Consider the following 18,763-nt stretch of genomic DNA (forward strand, 5'->3'; position numbering starts at 1 on the left):
TAGGTTGCTGATTGATTAAAAACAAATAAAAAAAATAACTAGGGTCCAAGTTTGAAATCGGACAAAAAGAGCGTCTAAAATCAATTATTTTGAATGTTACGGACATCGATATTTCAAGGACTATAGCACGTTATGCGTCTATTTATACCACTATGATAACTTATATGGCTTCAATAGACTCGAGGCATTGTGTTTCCACCAAAACCTTACTCTATTAGCCCACCAATATGTCTCTTTTTTTGCCCAAGGATTTCGTATTTTTTCACTTTTTCTCCAACAGTCACGTGACTTTTGGAAATATACCACGTGACCAAAAAATGACGAATTATCTTCAAACTTAATTTTTTGAAATATTTGACCAATTATCTTTCATTTGAGCCCAACATGGCATGTGTATGACCATTGATGCGAATGCTGTATTCATTTAAACTTCGATAATGTATTTTCGATAAGTAAAGGTCTAAAATGCATGAAAGGGAAAGGGTTAGTATGCAAACTCAGCCATTTGCTATGATGTCTATATATAATTTGTTTTTATATAATATGAAAATGAGACCTCTAAGACTTTCCCCTGAGAAACACATTCACGACATCAACGTGCTTTATTTCAATTTTCTAAATTTCTCTTTGCATATCTCAATTTCATATTCGATAACTTAGGTTAAAGACATATTCAATTTATAATGGCAAGAAGTTTAATTTCCAAATAAACTGACCATATGTCTAAAACATTACTTATTCAACATATAAGGTAAAAACGACCAAACACCTCAATTATAACAAATACATTTTATCATTGCATCTGCTTACATTTTTATTTAAACCAAGCAAATGTCACAATATTTCTTATTCGATAGCTTATGTTAACTACGACCATAAGCCTTAAAAACAGAAACAACATATCACACAGCAGAATGTCCGACCACTATACACTATTATTTGTATATCATTTACTTTTTGATAAAAAAGTGACTTATAACATATTATGTAATGACATCATTAATTAAGATAGAACAATAAAAAGATGTTTTCACTGCCAATCAGACACTTTTAAACTGTATTTCTTCAAAAGAAGTTAAAACAAATTCAAACACCATCAATGTCACAAGTCCATTTTAATTTTGCGTGTAGTTACACGAACCTTGAAAAATTAAGTACACGTCAATTGGATGTGGTTACAAAACTCCGGACATATGTAAACAGCAATACTTCTCTTGGCTTATTAACAACTGAATCTACGCTGGTATTAAATTTTCTATTTAACAAGTGACGGAAGCAAGTATTGTATTCTTTTACGGTCACGTCGTAATAGATAAGGTAAGTAGTTTTTTATCTCTAATTAAAAAAATGTGTTTAAAAAAGTCTTAAAGATTTATATAGAATCAATATGAACTGACTAGGATCGTGAGTTTTTCTGTCGAAGGTTTATGTTTCGTTGCCATAACTTGATAGTCGAAAGGAAAATGTGTCACTGCCATATTTTAAGTTATATGGTTCGCTACTGACCCCATACGGATCCATAGAGGGTTAGTAAAATCCATAGGGGGTGAGGCCTGAGGCCGAGTCCCCTATGAATTTTATTCACCCTCTATGGATTCGTAGGGGGGTCAGTAGTTAACCGTATAACGAATTTATCGGACGTTGGACTTTTTCTGCGGCGTTTTGTTGAATAATAAACAATGAAACACAACAACATTAATAGATGACGTCGCCATTAACGCGTCATGAACCCCATATGAAACTTACTAACCCCATACGGTCTCATAGGGGGTCACCACGTGACGGCATTTAACCAATCACAACGTGATAATTCATCTGTGGTCCGATAATTTCTGTTGTGGTTCTGTTCATACTGAGAAAATATAAGTTCTCAATATCTCATTATACATAAGGGAATTGATTAGCATGTTTTATGTCAGATTATTTAAGCAGCATAGACGTGTTTGTATAACTTATTATCCATACCTATCTATTTGACTGGTTGATCTGTTGATTGATTGATTGATTGATTGATCTATTGATTGATTGATTGATTGATTAGTGTTTAATGCTCAGTATATAAAATGTAATTGTTTGCAGTCCGAATCGTTATGTCAGTACTTGGCCACCGATCACCGTACACCTTACATTTGCATATACTTTTGACATGAATAATAAGTTCCTTCATTACTATATTGGATTATGTGCACTTAAAAACTGGTATGTACCAATCGGTGACCGTGCTTTTTAAAATTTAATGTAGGGTCAGTTAGTTCTGGCATGACAGAACAGACATCTTACAATATTGGAATATGTCTACATCCTGATCAATTTTGATTAATTTCAGAAGGTAAAAACAAAAATGTTACAAAGTATAGTATCTCCTGTGTATGTACTTGCTGCAATATACATGTTCTGTATAATGGGACCAGCTTCCGGTGAATATATTACGTTTAATACGTTTTCCTTTATATTAATTACCGTTAACTCATGATATCATGATTAAATTAGGATTAATTGAATAAATATGAGGGTATCATCCTTTGGAAAGTCCTCTCATCCAAAAAAACACATGTGCATGTACTTGAACGAATGCCAGTGTTAATAATCAGAATATTTCCTGTGAAAATCAATATGAAGATCATTAGTCATACTGAAATTATTACTTAGTTATTCAAACTGAATGTTTGCTCTTTTCTCTCTTTCCCTAATCGATTAACACTATTGTGATAGATACTTTTGACCTAAATATATATACGTTAAAACGTTAAGGAGTATTAGGAAGTATTATACTTTTAAAGGGGCTCATATTACATCTTCTGATATTTATTGATGAAAACAAACTTACTACTCAATTTATCTCACGGACAGTATATACAACAGTTAATAAGCACTTAAAGATGTTTGCTTGTCATGTTTTGGAATTTTTGTCAGATTTCCCAAATCTTCTGGTTTTATCCATTTGAATACCTTAAAAAATTTTGCCAATGGACCCCATTTTTCTTTTTATAAATCTTTTACATGTATAATTATAAGTCATTTGTAAAAGTCTTATAAAATCTTATTTATTTTTTAATAGTTTTTGAGAACTTTTACTGGTCAATGATAAAGCTATAAAAAAAAAGCCCATACCGCATAGTCAGCTATAAAAGGCCCCGATAAGAAAATGTAAAACAATTCAAACGAGTAAACTAACGGCCTTATTTATGTTAAAAAAAAAAAATTAACGAAAAACAAATATGTAACACATAAACAAACGACAACCACTGAGTTACAGGCTCCTGACTTGGGACAGGCACATACATAAATAATGTGGCGGGAATAAACATGTTAGCGGGATCCCAACACCGTCCCCTAACCTGGGAAGACAAGTTCATTTTAGGTAGCACAATACAAAGATTTTTTCCTCCAAATCAGATAACTTTAAACTGATGTAATTCATTACATCCTTGTTTATATTTTATAAATGAGGTACCAAAAGAAAGAAGAAAGATTAATCTTTCAAATTGTGATAATTTCATTATGACATAATTATTACATAAACAATGGTTATGTAATTACTTGCTATATTGTGATGTCCAAACTTGAATGAATTTAGCGTCTTTGTTCTTCATAGCAAGGGTTTGTTAAGGAGGAGGTCTAAGTAGTAAACACTTGTCATTTTGAAAGTTAATAAATAAATTTACAATTTGAAAAATGAATATCCCAGTGCAGGATGAATTATCTGTAACACAAAATACTAAAAATAATTGTGTTTTAATCATAGATGAATGTCTAGCATGCGTGGTAGTAAAACATGAAATATAGTCAGTTACTATAATTCGAGTTATAAAGATGACCCCCCCCCCCCTCCCCCTCTTTTCAGCAAATCTTCTGAGAAGTGACATTATTGATTTTATATTGGTTATAAAAGTCTTGCATTCATAATTTTGATTTTAATTAAACATCAATTAATTGTGAATTAGATCCATAAAAAATCTCTGTCTGTAAGACACAGTCAATATGAATGCAAACCGACTGTATCTTAAATTGTATGTTCAAGCGTGTTTTTATGGGTTTTTTTTGTGTTTTTTATGTTTTTGATATTTATTTATTTTTTATTTTGGACTTGAGTGCATTAATTTTGAAATGTATTTCATTAGGAAGAGACAAATATGGAGACTGTATTAGGTATGCCGAAGGGGAAAACAAACCGGATCTTCCAAATGGTGACAGGTTTTGTAAAGCAAGAGTTGGATGGGATTATGAGTATTGCATAGAATTTAAGTGTGCTCCAACAGCATGTGCACATCCATTAGTTGCACCGTATAAAAAATGTCCATATTGTAAAGGTCAGTTCAAACTTTGAATTATTATTTCTTAGTTGTAAATTTCGATTTCTGACATATGGTAATATCTGAACTTTATGGTATTAATAAACAGATATAAATAAAAGAAAACGTGTGCACCAACTGAAATTTAGACATAAACTTAACAATTCATTTAAACAAAAACTCATATGAAGGTCAACTAACAGTCTGTTTCAGAAGTCTCAGAGTTGAACAGATGTGTAAATCGTTTATAACATTGATTACAAACAATCAAGAATATTTCATCAAAGGCCACCATGTTTAGATTTCTGACCTTGGACAAGTATTTATATAAACAGAGGGTTTCATTGTTTTGAAGTACCTGACTGCAGTATACAGTACTCAATTTATTCTCTCTTGGTTTTTTTTTATATTTTTAATATTAAAAAGTACAATTTATACTGTAACAATTGCATTAATTTGTTGTATATGTATCTCCATTTTATATAATAGGCACTTGCAGTTATGGAGGAATCGTTTATCAAGTTGGTGCCTCGTTTCGATGCCTTGATAGATATAACAGATGTCACTGTCGTGATGGAAATAGCACACCCCATACAAAAGTAGGTGTACCTGCAGAATGGATGTGCTTGAATAAAAAACCATAAATATAATAAGTTATGATGAATAAAAGAAATAAATTGTTGGAAATAAAAGATTGTTCTTGACTTTTCCATTAGTTGTTCGAATTATTGAAAGGATCTTATTGGTGTAAACATTTTGCATTAGTGAATCCTACGTTTCACCATTATACATCTATTTTTGCATAAAATGATTGCATGTAACATTAGTTACTCAAAATTTACATCGTGACTATCAAAATTGTTAAAAATTCTCTAAAAATACATAAGAATGCTGTTTACAGTACCTTCATGGTATTTTTAATTACGCATGTCTAATACAAGCCTTATAAGTCTCTGCATTAGACATATGCCCTCTTTACAAATTAAACATCATATTCTTTCTTTTAATTGTCAGTGAAATTATTCGATCAGTAAGTTAGTCATGTCACAACTAAGTTAACAAAATTACCATACACCAAGGGAAATTCAAAACGGAAAGTTCCTAATCCAATGTCAATATCAAAAACTCAAACATATCATAATCATTAAACAAATGTCATATTCCTGGATTGGTACAGGCATTTCCTTATGTAGAAAATGGTAATTTAAACATGGTTTGATTGCTAGCTACACCTCTCACTTGTATGACAGTCGCATACAATTCAATTACATTGACAAAGATGTGGGAACAAACCAAACAGACGTAATAGGAAAAATGGCAAAGATAAGCGTGCACAGTTAAAATTGTGCTATAATCTTAATAGCCTCAAAGTTTTACTAGACAACATTTTTGTTCGCTTTGGAAAATCCATATATCGTCCAGTTATTAAATTTCCAATTGGGACTAACTGTGCACCACTTCTTGTGGACCTGTTTCTGTATTGTTATGAGTTACAATTCATAACTAAAAGGAAAAAGAAAAAAGGCCATCAAAACAACATCTGATACATACATTTGATAATATTTTAGATAGTTTAATGATATATTGGCTCTCAATAATAACGACTTCAGTATGTACACTACAGAGATTTATCCTATTTTACTAACTTTAAATAAAGCTAATTCTAATAATTAACACTGCCAGTTTCTTGAAATTCATGACTAAAGCCAACATTTTTAATAAAAGAGAAGATTTTTCATTTTCTATTGATAATTGTTCATTTTAAGATTGGGACCTTCCCTAGTCACCATCTTATGGTGTTTATATATCTAGACTTTTACGATTCACTCGTGTATGTTACAAGTTATTAGATGTTAGCTACACTACACTAGGGTTTTTCCTTATCACAAACTAGTCAAAACATTTACTAAATTTTATCATCGGTACAAGGACATCACTCGTAAATATATAAATCAACATACAGACATCTTACACGTTCAGGTATTTCACATTACATCCAATCTTCTATGGAAATTATGTTTACAAAGCACAAAAATGTCCGCACTCACCGCAAAATCTAACAAAACCTTTAAACGGACTTATTAAGAAGGAATATAGTTCGATCCTGTTTTCGGGTCATTAAAAATGGCATCTTTTGGCTTTGATAATGATTCACTTATAAGGTCTTTGCATCGACAATAAACACATTTATTCTAGAACCAGTTATTGGCATCATACGCGTTTTGTTCTTCTCTAATCTTTATGATAGTGTGCTACTTAACACCTAACGGAAAGGATTGTGCTTGATCTTCATATGATGAAGACATAATCCTGCAATCAGTTGAACTGAGGTCTGAAGCTGGCATGTCAGTAACTGGTAGTAGTTCTTTGTTAATATATGTAGCATTGTAATTTTATTTAGTTGTTTTTGTTACATTTTTCGACATTGGACTCTAACTTCTTTTCAACTGAGATTTACTGTGCGTATTGCTGTGTGTGTTTGTTTTTCTTTATTGCTATAAGGTATAAGGGAGGATTGAAATATTAAAAAACCATGTTTAACCCCGCCACATTTTTTGCTCCTGTCCAAAGTGAGGAGCCTCTGGCCTTCGTAAGTCTTGGATATTTTTTAACTTTAGTTTCTTTTATATATTTCGGAGTTTAATATGACGTCCATTATCACTGACCAAGTACATATTTTTGTTTAGGGGTCAGCTGAAGCACGACTCCGGGTGCCGGATTTTCTCATCTTGGGCTGTCTTATGCTCTTTGGTCGTGTTGTTGTCTCTTTGACAAATTTCCGATTTCTATTCTAAAATTTTATTAATCTCTATATATATAAAAAGAATATGTCAACAAAGAAAAGCAATATAGGAAAAGAACATAACTTGTTTGAATTGTTTTACATTTGTCATTTCGGGGCCTTTTATAGCCGACTATGCAGTATGTGTTTTACTCATTGTTGAAGGCCGCACGATGACCTATAGTTTATATATAAATTTCTTTGTCGTTTGGTCTTTTGTGGATAGTTGTGTCATTTGGCAATAATATCACATCTTCTTTTATATATAAACAAACAATGAAAGACAAAATTTAAAAAAAAATACATAATAGGCGATGTATAAGTACCGAAACACAACAAAAGAATATCTCGCAAAATTGACAAACAATATAGGTTAATATTGTACAAAAACAAATAAAAGAATATTATAATACGTTATTAAGATGATAAAAACGCCAGTACTTAGACTCTATACTTCAAGACTATCCTGTCTTATTCGTGAAGATGATACGGTATACTTATCACAGGTCTTTGTAACCGGAAATTTTGAGACGATCGACCTGACGATCCTATATAAACATATTCTTAGAGAATAATAATTCAGCCTTGTAATTAGATATTGAATATTGTTTCATTGGTATAACTTCCGATTTTGATATCAGTAAATTAAATCAAACTTATATACCACATCTCTTTATTTTTATATTAATATCATATTTATATACATATTCACATTCATGGTTCGAAAATCTGTCGGTTCTAGTTTCTCTGACTGTTGATGACGTCATTATACTTAATCCATTGGATGTTTAGTGTGAACTAATTTATAATTTAGTCTTCGATGCATGATCTTTTTATTGTTGTATTTGGCATTGACCTAGCTATCAGTAATTGCGTTCATAAGAAATTAAAAAGTATAGACAGTGGAATAAAACATTTACCTTGGCTTATGGAGATATAAAAATGTTTTCAACCATGAAAATCATAACCCTCGGGGAATGTAATTTGCATGATTTCCATGGTGAACCAATCTTTAAATCTCCCCTAGGCACTGGAAATAAATGTATAAAGTGAAACTGAAGTCGTAACAATCACTATTTCTTGAAACGCAGTAAACGCAGTTATTTTGTTTTAATCTTTTTATTCTTGAAATGTCAATTAATTAAAAGTATTCGTTTCTTATCCAGGAATTTTGATTCGTTCATTTTGAATTGTATCACTTTTTATTATCATTTAACTTTATAAAATGATGCTTCTGGTTGTATTGACATTATTTGATGTTTGTTTCCAGCTATCCAGATTTTTTTCTATGATGCGAACTGGTTCAAAGGTAAGATTCGGATGCACAAGGGTTTTTTTTAAGTGTTGTTTTCATTCTATAAACCCTTCTGTTTATATAAGAACGCTTAAGTCAAGCATTTGAAAGCTGTAAAACATAAGTATCGGAAGACGTGAGATATATGACCAAAAGGGACATATCAACCAGCTGATGCTTAAGGTAATAAAATATGCCATGATATTGATATACCATCCAATTTCCCAAATGGGGTGTCGTTCTTAATGCGTATAATATTTATTGTAAGGAAAAGTAGAGCTATAAGCTTATTCAACAAAAGAAATCATTGTTTCTTGGCAAGTATTGCAAAAACTATCAACTTTATCACTCAAATTTGATAGTGACAAATGGTGATTCTTAGATTCTCATCGGATTTTGTCTAATGCTTAGTCCGTTGCTGTGTGTGTTACATTTTAATGTTGTGTCGTTTTTCTCCTCTAATATTAAATGCGTTTCCCTCAGTTTTAGTTTGTTACCCCGATTTTGTTTTTTGTCCATAGATTTATGAGTTTTGAACAGCGGTATACTACAGTTGCCTTTATTTAGATCATTTAAAAACAAAAATGAAAATGAAAAAAGTTCGAGATACAAATGGCTCAAGATTTGCTTCTTTGTGGAAAGATTACTATACTATAATGATGGAATTGGATCATATTATATGTTAATGTGATTCTCAATTATAAGATATATATAGAATAATAGGTAGTTTCGTTTTTGATACTGACTATATCATGTGGAATATCTAGACGAGCCCGTTAGGGCGAGTTAAGATTTTCCACATGATATAGTCAGTATCAAAAACGAAACTACCTATTATTCTGTTTATCGGTAATTATGACGTCACACAATGTATTACCTAATAGTTTCAGTGATACAGCAAGTATGTTGATACTCGAAAATATTAAGCAGTAAGAGCAAAGGGAAAATATACGAATTACCGATAAAACCTTGTATGCAGTACTGACACATATACCATCCAATGTATATAATACTGTTGGTAATATACAACTTGTTCCAAGAGAAACATCTACTTATTGGTTCAAATATACAAAGCTAAAGTTTTAATTAGTTCCATTACAAACTTGTATTTGGAATGGCCACAGTTAAAGATGTAAATCGCCTTGCAGGCCATATGAAAAATTTATCAAGAAACAATAATTGATATGCCAAAATAAATTTATGGAAAGATGATAAATCTTATATTATAATGATAAATTGATTTCAGATTAGATTACATATACAGACTATCGATACTTGTATGTAAAGCTTTTTTTTATTTACGTGTCAATAAATTTTCACTTAGACGGAAATTTGTTTTAAAATAGCACTTTCCATAAATAATGAATACTCAAAGCTGAACATAGTTCTTAATCTTTTCTTACGTAACAATGATTAAAACTCGGTTACTTTAATAAGATTTAGTACATGGTAAAACTACTGCAACAGATTTTTGTAATCACGAATAGCTGAAGGGCTTTCTGAGGGGTCTCAGTTATTTCGATCGTTATCAAATTGAGTAAAAACCTGTCTGGTATCTCACCTGCAACATTTGTAGTCCCTTTAAAAGGAACCTTCAATTAAAACACTTCTTGCTATAGCTTGTCTATTTCCAGGTGAGTACACTCATATTGATAGTTAGTTAAAGGAACATTGGATACGTCCATTTTCCTGGAACGGGAGCACATTTTGTTTAAAGCAAGTGGCAGCCCGCCATTGGGTGTTGGATTAACACGCTGTGTTGAAGACCCATTTATGGACTTCGGATGTGTTATGCTCTTTGGTATGGTTGTTGTCTCTTAGAAACTTTTCCCATTTCGATTTTCATCCTCAATTTTATCTTTAATAGAACAAATATATTAGAATGTGATTTTTTTCTTGAACATTTATCAAGCTGATTGTAGAAATAATATTCTGCTATTGGCACTCAATTTGATTGAAATTTGTAAAACATGAGCTGTAAAACCATTTATGGTATATTTAAGAAATAATTGATGAAAGCTATGCTTTATTGTAGTTTTTACATGAGTAGGCATTATATTTGTGATTTTTTTTTTGCCCGAGCGTTAGTGAGAGCTAGAATAACACGAAAATAATGACTACCCATGTTAAAACTACAATAAAGTATAGCTTGCATCAATTATTTCGATTCTGATTAAGACAATTAAGGTAATTGCTGTGTCCGATGTGTATACGTTTAGAGAGCTCTTCCATGAACCTCCCTTTTTGTTGGTAAACAAGCAAACGACTGGCAATGTGATTTTTCAGAGGGAGGAGTTTTGAACAATCAGCATGAACGGTTGTCGTATCTATGTCAAATATGTCAATTTCCAATTGCAACACATTAAAGTCATAATAAATGAATTAGTGACAACATGTGCATCATTTAAGAATTTGAAAGCGTTTTAAGTTAATGAAATATATCAAATGCATGCCAATTTAATAAAATTAATTATTCTGCAGTAGTCAATATGTAAGACTCAGATCGACGTCCGTCTCTAATCGCCGTCCGTTCTGCAAATCGACGTCCAATGCTGACGTCACAATAAAATAAGTTTTCATATCGACGGCCAATTCTATCACCCTCTAATCGACGTCCAATTTTTTGCTTCTCTAATCGACGTCCAAATATTAACTTCTCTAATCGACGTCCGTTTTAATGGACCTATGGAAAGATCCAAACGCCGAAACTCAGACATTTTTGGCCAACATGCCGCATTATACGGAAATATATCTGTGGTTTCTTATTTGTGTTTGTAACTATGTATACTGTATTGTTTATTATATTTGTAAAATAATAATATTATAATGATATTATATTATGCTCCTTGTGAGCTCATTTAATGGAAATAATTAAAAGCATCTTCTTCTTCTTCTTCTTCTTCTTCTTCTTCTTCTTCTTCTTCTTCTTCTTCTAAAACAAATGAATAAAACTGCCGAAATTACAGAACTAAAACTTGAATTGTCCGAGAGAGGAGTAAAGACAGGTGTAGGTCAATATTTTTACAATCAAAACATAGTATATGTGACAAATAAAAGGTATTAAAACATAAATTTTTAAACGTGCTACCGATGTTTACAGGTTGTAATATTAATTTTGTTGTAATTTATTAAAACAACAATGAGATGTGGTGTGATAGCTAATCGGACAACTATACACCAGAGTTGAAATGAAGTGGATGTAAGCAATTATATAGCCCTTTACCTTTATAGCTTGCTTTTTGGTGTAAGCCAAGGCTCCGTGTTTAATGCCGTATTTTGACCTATAATGGTTTTCTTTTATAAACTGTGACTTTGATTGAGAGTTGTCCCATTGCCACTCATACCACATCTTCTTATATCTATAGGCAACCGTACGTCCTTCAACAATGATAAAATCGGCAATTAAAGGCCACCACGACATGAGACATATAAAAGAATTATTATAAAACTAAAAACTGACTTATACCAAAAAAAATCCGAAAAACAAATATGCAAGACATAATCCAACGACAACGGTGAACCACTAGACTACAGACACATAAAATATTTGGCTGGGTTTAACATGTTTGTGAGCGCTAAACCTTCCCTTAAGGTAGATAGGGTGTCTTCCTCCATCTTTGATTTGGAAATACCAGAAAACAAGGTCTAGATCTTTAATAAAATGTGCAAATTTTTAGAGTAGTAGGTAATTCATGTGTAAGAACTTCCACTTCGATATAGAAAATGACATGTTTTATCATATTTATGGTTGTATTTTACAAAAAAACAGAAAACTTTTGTTTGATCAATTTTTTTCCAACTTTGCCACATAAGGGGAGGCAATTTAACTGAAAGCATACTATTGAAGCCATCTTCTCATATGTTATCTCAAAATTCTATGGTATAGATTACGCTTTTTTGCAGAAAATTGGGGTTTCCATGCATAATCTATACAAAATTTGTCAATTTTTAACACCGTGTAGCGTAAAAATAAGGCCGGTGACCCATTCTTTTTATAATTTTTTTTTAAAAAGCATGATAAAAACTACCTTTTGGCAAATTATTAAAAAATTCTATGGATTACAATTTAGACACCCCGTCTACCTTAACCTGGAACAGTGGTGTAACACCACAACATAAAAACATAATGCCAATTTATTTTGTACATTTTTTACTCAAGGTGTAAAACTAATGAATTTGTTGAATACTAGTATATCTTAGAGTTCAAATTATAATACCCTAAAAACAGTTGGTATTTTCTCCTTCATTTTGTCCATTGTTGAAAACTGAGTGTTCATGCCCAATATAAATGTCGTTTCGTTTTCTTTGTCGTTGGGTTCCTATATCTATATACGTATACTCACATGCCATTTATCAATATGCATGTATAAAAAGTAAAATCACAAAAATACTGAACTCAGAGGAAAATCAATTCGGAAAGTCCATAATCACATGGCAAAATCAAATAACAAAACGCATCAAAAATGAATGGACAAGAACTGTCATATTCCTGACTTGGTACAGGCATTTTCAAATGTAGAAAATGTATAAGTGTAAGTGCAGCAATTTATTTTTTTATTATTCATTGATATTGGAAATCAAGAAGACTACAATAATAGTTATATATATTGAAGGTACCAAGATTATAGTTTAGTACGCCAGACACTGTTTCGTCTACATAAGACTCATCAGTGACGCTCATATCAAAATATTATAAATCGGACGTCGTTTTGCCAATACATGACGGCACATTGGACGTCGATTCGAGGATCAAACGTCGATTCGAGGATCAAACGTCGATTCGAGGATCAAACGTCGATTTGAGAATGTGACGTCAGATTTGGTGGTCGATTTGAGAAACAGGCGTCGATTAGAGACCAGACGTCGATCTGAGTACGCATGTGCAAACCAATTTTATTGGATTTAGAGCATGGGTTTCTTCACAAAGCGAAAAAAACACGTCATATTAGAATATTGGCTTATAAGTCAATGATTGAACTCATTGTTATTCGTTTTCGTTGAACTTTTCAATTTGATATTTTGTGCAGATGGTGTGCATGTGTCCTTTGTGTTGTTTTTTCATTAATGATCATTAAAATAAAATTATGGCATCATAGAAAAGAAGTATAAGGGAGCAACCGTGAAGAACTGTTTATTGACTGATTCGGCCTTCGGAAATCATTATTTTGCATGTAAAACGATAATTTTACTTACAACTATAAATAAAGCCGACCTAGTTTTCGTTTGAATGCGTACACGCACGTCGTCGCAATTAATTTTCATGATATATTCATTTTTATAATAACTTTATGTATCTGATGATATGACCGTTAGCAATTTTCGAAGTTCATCTCAATTGATAATAAGTAAAATACGTTGATACATTTCAAAGTTTCCATGAATGATTAATTGCCTCTTTAGGATATTTTGTAATTAAGAGATACGTACTTAAATAAACATACAACATTTGGTCATAACGGTGAGCAGGAATTTTCAACTGTTATTTCAAGTATAAAGTTGATGGAAATTACGTTCAGTGATATGTAATGCGTAATTCATTCAGTAACTTTGGTAAATATTTCCATTTCTGATACGTCGATTGTTTGTTAGGCCCTCTAATATAATATAAGTAGCACGAAATTGTCATTTAATCAAAATATCATTAATGGTTTTAATAAAACAAAATATTATATTAAGTAACAAAGTTTAAGACACACACTTAGATACCATAAACATACTATGTGTACACAAGCCAGAATGATCCAAATCTGAGCTTGTTTTGCTATATGATATATTTTAATCATAAATGATGTTCATATCTATATAAAGATTTAATGTGACTTTTGTTTTTCTAGTTTTAATGTATCATTATAAAGCATTGGGCTGATTTTTATATTTATTTTTCATTTTACTATTTATTTTATTCCAGTTGAATTATATTGTATGAGGTTTGTGGTTCGAATCCCCAACGGCACAGGTGCACTAGACTTCAATCTTAATTGACTGTAGGGTTTTCCAATCGAAGTTTGGTGCTTCTCATCAGGTGGTGAGGTACTACGACTTCCTCCATCAATTAAAACTGAGCGCCACGAAATCGGTTTTTGGTGTTGAATGCAAATACATTCATTGCTTATTTTCATTAAGAGAACAACAAAAATTGAAATGACACTTTAAATTAATTAAATCCGTCCGAAATTCTTTTCTGGATTTGCCATCAAGAACGCTTAAAGTCAAGCATTTAAAAGCTGCAATACATAAGTATCGGAAGACGTAATATATATGACCAAAAGGGATATATTAACCAGCTGATGCTAAATGTTATGAAAGATGCTATTATATTGATTAACCATCGAAGTTTACAAATGAGGATATCATAATTCATTGTGTTTATTAACTAATAAATTTAAAGGACAAATAGAGATATAAGCTTATTCATCAACAACAAAAAACATTGTTTCCTGACAAGTGTTGTTAACAACTACGAACAGCATCAATCAAATATCATTATGACAAGAAATGTTAACAAGTATATATCCTGTAAAATAATGAGACCATAGAAAATATAATTAGAATATAATGATCAAATTTGGTCCATATAAAATATTTCCAAAGTGTTGATATTAATATATATATAAGATGTTTTTGTTAGCGAGAGGTTCGTGTGGAGAAATAATTTGATCAAAGGTAGTTAACATCGGGACTCGAACAATACTTAATAATGATTTTAATAGCTTTTTCCTACACCTTTTAAATGTAGGATCACGACATCATATATTCTCTTTATACACGACAGCAAAAATCATGATATGAAAATTATAATATTTTTTATAGCTATACGTTTGTAATTAATTTAAAAACATGGCGATTGTTTTGGGTTTTTTTTTAAATAATTTTTAAGATTTAATCCGCTTTTTTAATACGTTATTGATCATGATGGTCCACAAGACGGACCACCAGTTTGTAATTTGTATTTTTTTCCCCCATGTTTTAGTAATTTGAATATAAAATACTAAAGAGTTGAATCAGATCTTATGTTTGTAACATATACCTTATGTCAATGATTTAAGGTTCAGCGCGTATACACAAATATTAAATAGGATGTGGTAACACAAATCCGGATCATTAATTACTAAAATATATCCGTCTTTTAAAACAATAAATGTATCTACCGAAGTCTTGGTACTATATATTAAACATGTGTATGAATGGAAAAAAATATTGTTTCACCACTTCATATGACACTGTGTAATTGGTAAGTTGTATATTCAAATCTCTCAACAAAAAAGGTAAATTCGACTGGTGTTTTTAACAAGACTCGAACAAAATACTGACCGTCGTGATGATAGCTAGACTACCGTTATTGATTGACCATTGTACTGACATATTTACTTTCCTATAGTAAATTTGTTAATTTGTAGTAAATTTGGATGCACTCTTTTTAAATTCATAAATATATTTCAGAAACTGAAATTCAAAATGTTACAGTGTAGAGTGTTCCCTGTGTTGGTATTTACTGCCATGTTCGTGTTCAGTCTTATTGGAGTATCTTTCGGTAAATATATTTTTTTCATATTTTTGTTATTTAAATGTTACGTGTAATATTGTTATGATGAGCAATATGGAATAGTTGTTTAATGGATGACGGGTTAGTATTAAGAAGGAACTCTCTTTTGTCGTTATAATTATATATATGAGACTAAAAAAAAAACTGTACATGTAATGTATTGCAACCTAACCGACGTTATTCACTGGGATGTTAGTTAATACTTATATGTCTAATGTAAGGTTTTTTCATCAATAGTAATGACACAAAAACGTAAATAGTTTCCTATTTGATAAGAATATGAGAAGTTTTTTCCTTCTCAAAAGCTTTCAGGTCATCCAAATGAATAGAATTCTCAGATAGCATTGAACTTTTGAACAAATTTTTAAACTTGTTACTAATTACTTGTCTATCTTCGGAGAAAAAGTTATGGTTTGGAAATTAGAATATACATAGAAATGTGAAAATACATTCTAAACACATCACTGTGTAATAAGAAAAAAGTAATGTTTTATAGGTATAATAAATATTGATATTAAAACCAAACTCAATAGAAATGTTATATATTCACTAACAGATCTACACCTACATGTTTACATGTCACAAGAACATGTGTTTTATCGGTATATAAATGACGTCTTTAGCCAATGCAATGTCCTATAGAAAATCCCATCTATATATATGGCGTTAAAACGGTGCCACTTTACCATGACGTTTTGTTAAATATCATATTATAGGAGGAAAAGTTTATATGTACTAATTTCAAAATTAAAGGCTTTGTATCATCTATTCAAACTGTATGTGTCCCCAACTTCTAAGAGTTTAAACTTATACTTAAATTATATACTATGCCTACCTTTACTGAGTTTTTTCCTCAGGTTTCATTTTTTACTGCTACCGTGTGTTTTTATACTAATAATATTCCCAAATTAGTATCAATGAGATGAAACAGAGTTAAAATCATACAGGGAGCCAGTACGTAAACATTTTTTATATCAAATATCCCCAACAGAGGCGTGGCTTGAGAAACAGCTGTATTTACAAAGTGCAACCTTAAGTTGATACCTTTTCTTAAACTTTTTAAAACATCAAATAAAATTGGGAGTCTTTTGCATCGTTTAATTTCTTTTGTAAAATTAATTCAAAAACTTCGCACGACAAAAGGTGGATAACATTACAATAATTTTGGACCAATGTCTGGTATAAATACACTTTTTTTGGCTTTATAAATATTTTGATATTAGCGTCAGTGGTGAGTCTTATGTAGACGAAACGCGCGTCTAGCGTACTAAATTATAATCCTGGTACCTTTGATAACTATATACAAATACGAAATGGGATACACAGAACATAAGGAGAGGAGGTGCTTCTCAATAATACAACTATCCATCAAATACTTAACGACGTTGATTATGTGTTTGTGTGTTTTATGGAATATTTGGTTAAAAATTATTTCATTAGAAAAAATGTTTTTATTTGTTCTATTCATTTAGGAAAAGAAAAATATGGAAAGTGTATAAAGTATGCTGTTGGAGAAAGCAAACCTGCGCTGAATGGAGATAGATATTGCATAACAAGTGGAAAGTATGTGTACTGTAGAGAAGTTGAGTGTCCTGCCACACAATGCGTGAAACCTTTAGTTCCTAGCCATGGAGCATGTCCATATTGTCCAGGTAAGAAGATAAAACGTAGTTTCAATCCAGACCAGTTATACTTCCGGTCAATATCGTACCTATGATGATTATAAATGATAAACAAAAATGTTCGGAATTGGTATTCGGAAAGCAGCTCATCAATTCAAATACAAAAATACGATTTATAGGGTCTAAAATAAAGTTTTAATCAATTGGCAGAGGAATAGGTGTCTATACAACAGTTCGAAATATTCTGAGTCGATAATTGTTTCATATAATATAATTATATATATTTTTTTAATAGACATTACCTGAGATATATCACCAACAAAGAAATCTCTCAAAGCGGAAAACGTTTTCTGAACCATCAGGTTTTAAAAGAAAGTATATAGTTATATAGACAAAACAAATCAGCAGAGGGAACGCCAATGACTTTTTAAATGTATGATTACTGTACAATATGTAAAAATACTAGTTGTAGATTTCAGTGTTTATTGTGGTTTAACATTTATCTCAACTTATAAGTGTGCTAAAATTATACAGATACACTAGGAAAACAAACTAGCATTTTTGTTGTTATATAAATTTATTTTTTTTGAATAGGTACTTGCAGTTACGGTGGAGGAGTTTATCAAATTAATGATGGCGTTCTTGATCTGGATGGAGTAAACGGCTGCAGCTGTCGCGCCAAAAATGTCCTAATATGTACAAAAATTGGCCAAATGAGTGCAGAAAACATGTGTTTTAAAAAGCATAGATTAGAATAAATGATCGAAAAAATAACATCATATTTTTTTTTCTTTTCTATTCTTCCTTTTATACAAATGTATGGAATGAAAGAAAATTAAATATTTACAAATAAATACTGATTCTTTATCTTCTCTCAAGGTTGAAAGAGAACAGAAACTTGTCCGGTTACAGGCTGTAAATTCTTTTCGGATGCTAACAGTTAAAAAAAAACCACACAATGAAAATAATAGGGTATACATTTCAACCTTTCAAAGCGTTTATCTAGAGTTAACTCTCGACAATCGACTTTTAAAAGCCAAGAATTATAAGTAAAGGCAACACTTGTACACCGATGTTCATATTAAAGTCATAAATCGATTGAGAAAAAACAAATCAAAGTTACAAACCAAAACCGAGGGAAACATAGAATGAAATTCAAAACAGTGTGGCTGTGGCCATTGATTGACACATTAAATTCATCCATTGACTGGGATAATTTACGTGAACGTG

The 18,763-nt window shown here is 31.2% G+C and overlaps 1 protein-coding gene across 8 annotated transcripts; it reads left to right on the forward strand.

Annotated features, from left to right (window-relative positions):
• The first annotated feature begins 1,185 nt into the window (after positions 1 to 1,185).
• LOC143075640 (uncharacterized) lies at positions 1,186 to 18,307 on the forward strand. 8 transcript variants are annotated; one of them, XM_076251131.1, is made up of 7 exons: positions 1,299 to 1,317; positions 8,345 to 8,383; positions 10,003 to 10,169; positions 14,277 to 14,398; positions 15,809 to 15,899; positions 17,384 to 17,563; positions 18,128 to 18,307. In XM_076251131.1, the coding sequence occupies exons 5-7, from the start codon at positions 15,824 to 15,826 to the stop codon at positions 18,289 to 18,291; spliced, it is 420 nt and encodes a 139-aa protein (XP_076107246.1). In that variant the 5' UTR covers positions 1,299 to 1,317; positions 8,345 to 8,383; positions 10,003 to 10,169; positions 14,277 to 14,398; positions 15,809 to 15,823; the 3' UTR covers positions 18,292 to 18,307. The 8 variants fall into 8 exon arrangements, 7 of the variants coding, with proteins under 7 accessions (XP_076107245.1, XP_076107244.1, XP_076107248.1 ...); XM_076251129.1 differs by lacking the exons at positions 10,003 to 10,169; positions 14,277 to 14,398 and having other exon boundaries at positions 1,256 to 1,317; XM_076251133.1 differs by lacking the exons at positions 8,345 to 8,383; positions 14,277 to 14,398 and having other exon boundaries at positions 1,292 to 1,317.
• The last annotated feature ends 456 nt before the right edge of the window (positions 18,308 to 18,763 follow it).

Source organism: Mytilus galloprovincialis, chromosome 5 (genome assembly GCF_965363235.1).
Source record: "Mytilus galloprovincialis chromosome 5, xbMytGall1.hap1.1, whole genome shotgun sequence".
NCBI lineage: Eukaryota > Metazoa > Mollusca > Bivalvia > Mytilida > Mytilidae > Mytilus > Mytilus galloprovincialis.

Bases quoted from the DNA above. Each gene is read 5' to 3' on its own strand.
- LOC143075640 (XM_076251129.1), top strand. From the start codon at position 8,363: ATGATGCGAACTGGTTCAAAG. The intron at 8,384-15,808 runs GTAAGATTCGGA...AATATATTTCAG, and splicing joins TGATGCGAACTGGTTCAAAG to AAACTGAAATTCAAAATGTT. The intron at 15,900-17,383 runs GTAAATATATTT...CTATTCATTTAG, and splicing joins TCTTATTGGAGTATCTTTCG to GAAAAGAAAAATATGGAAAG.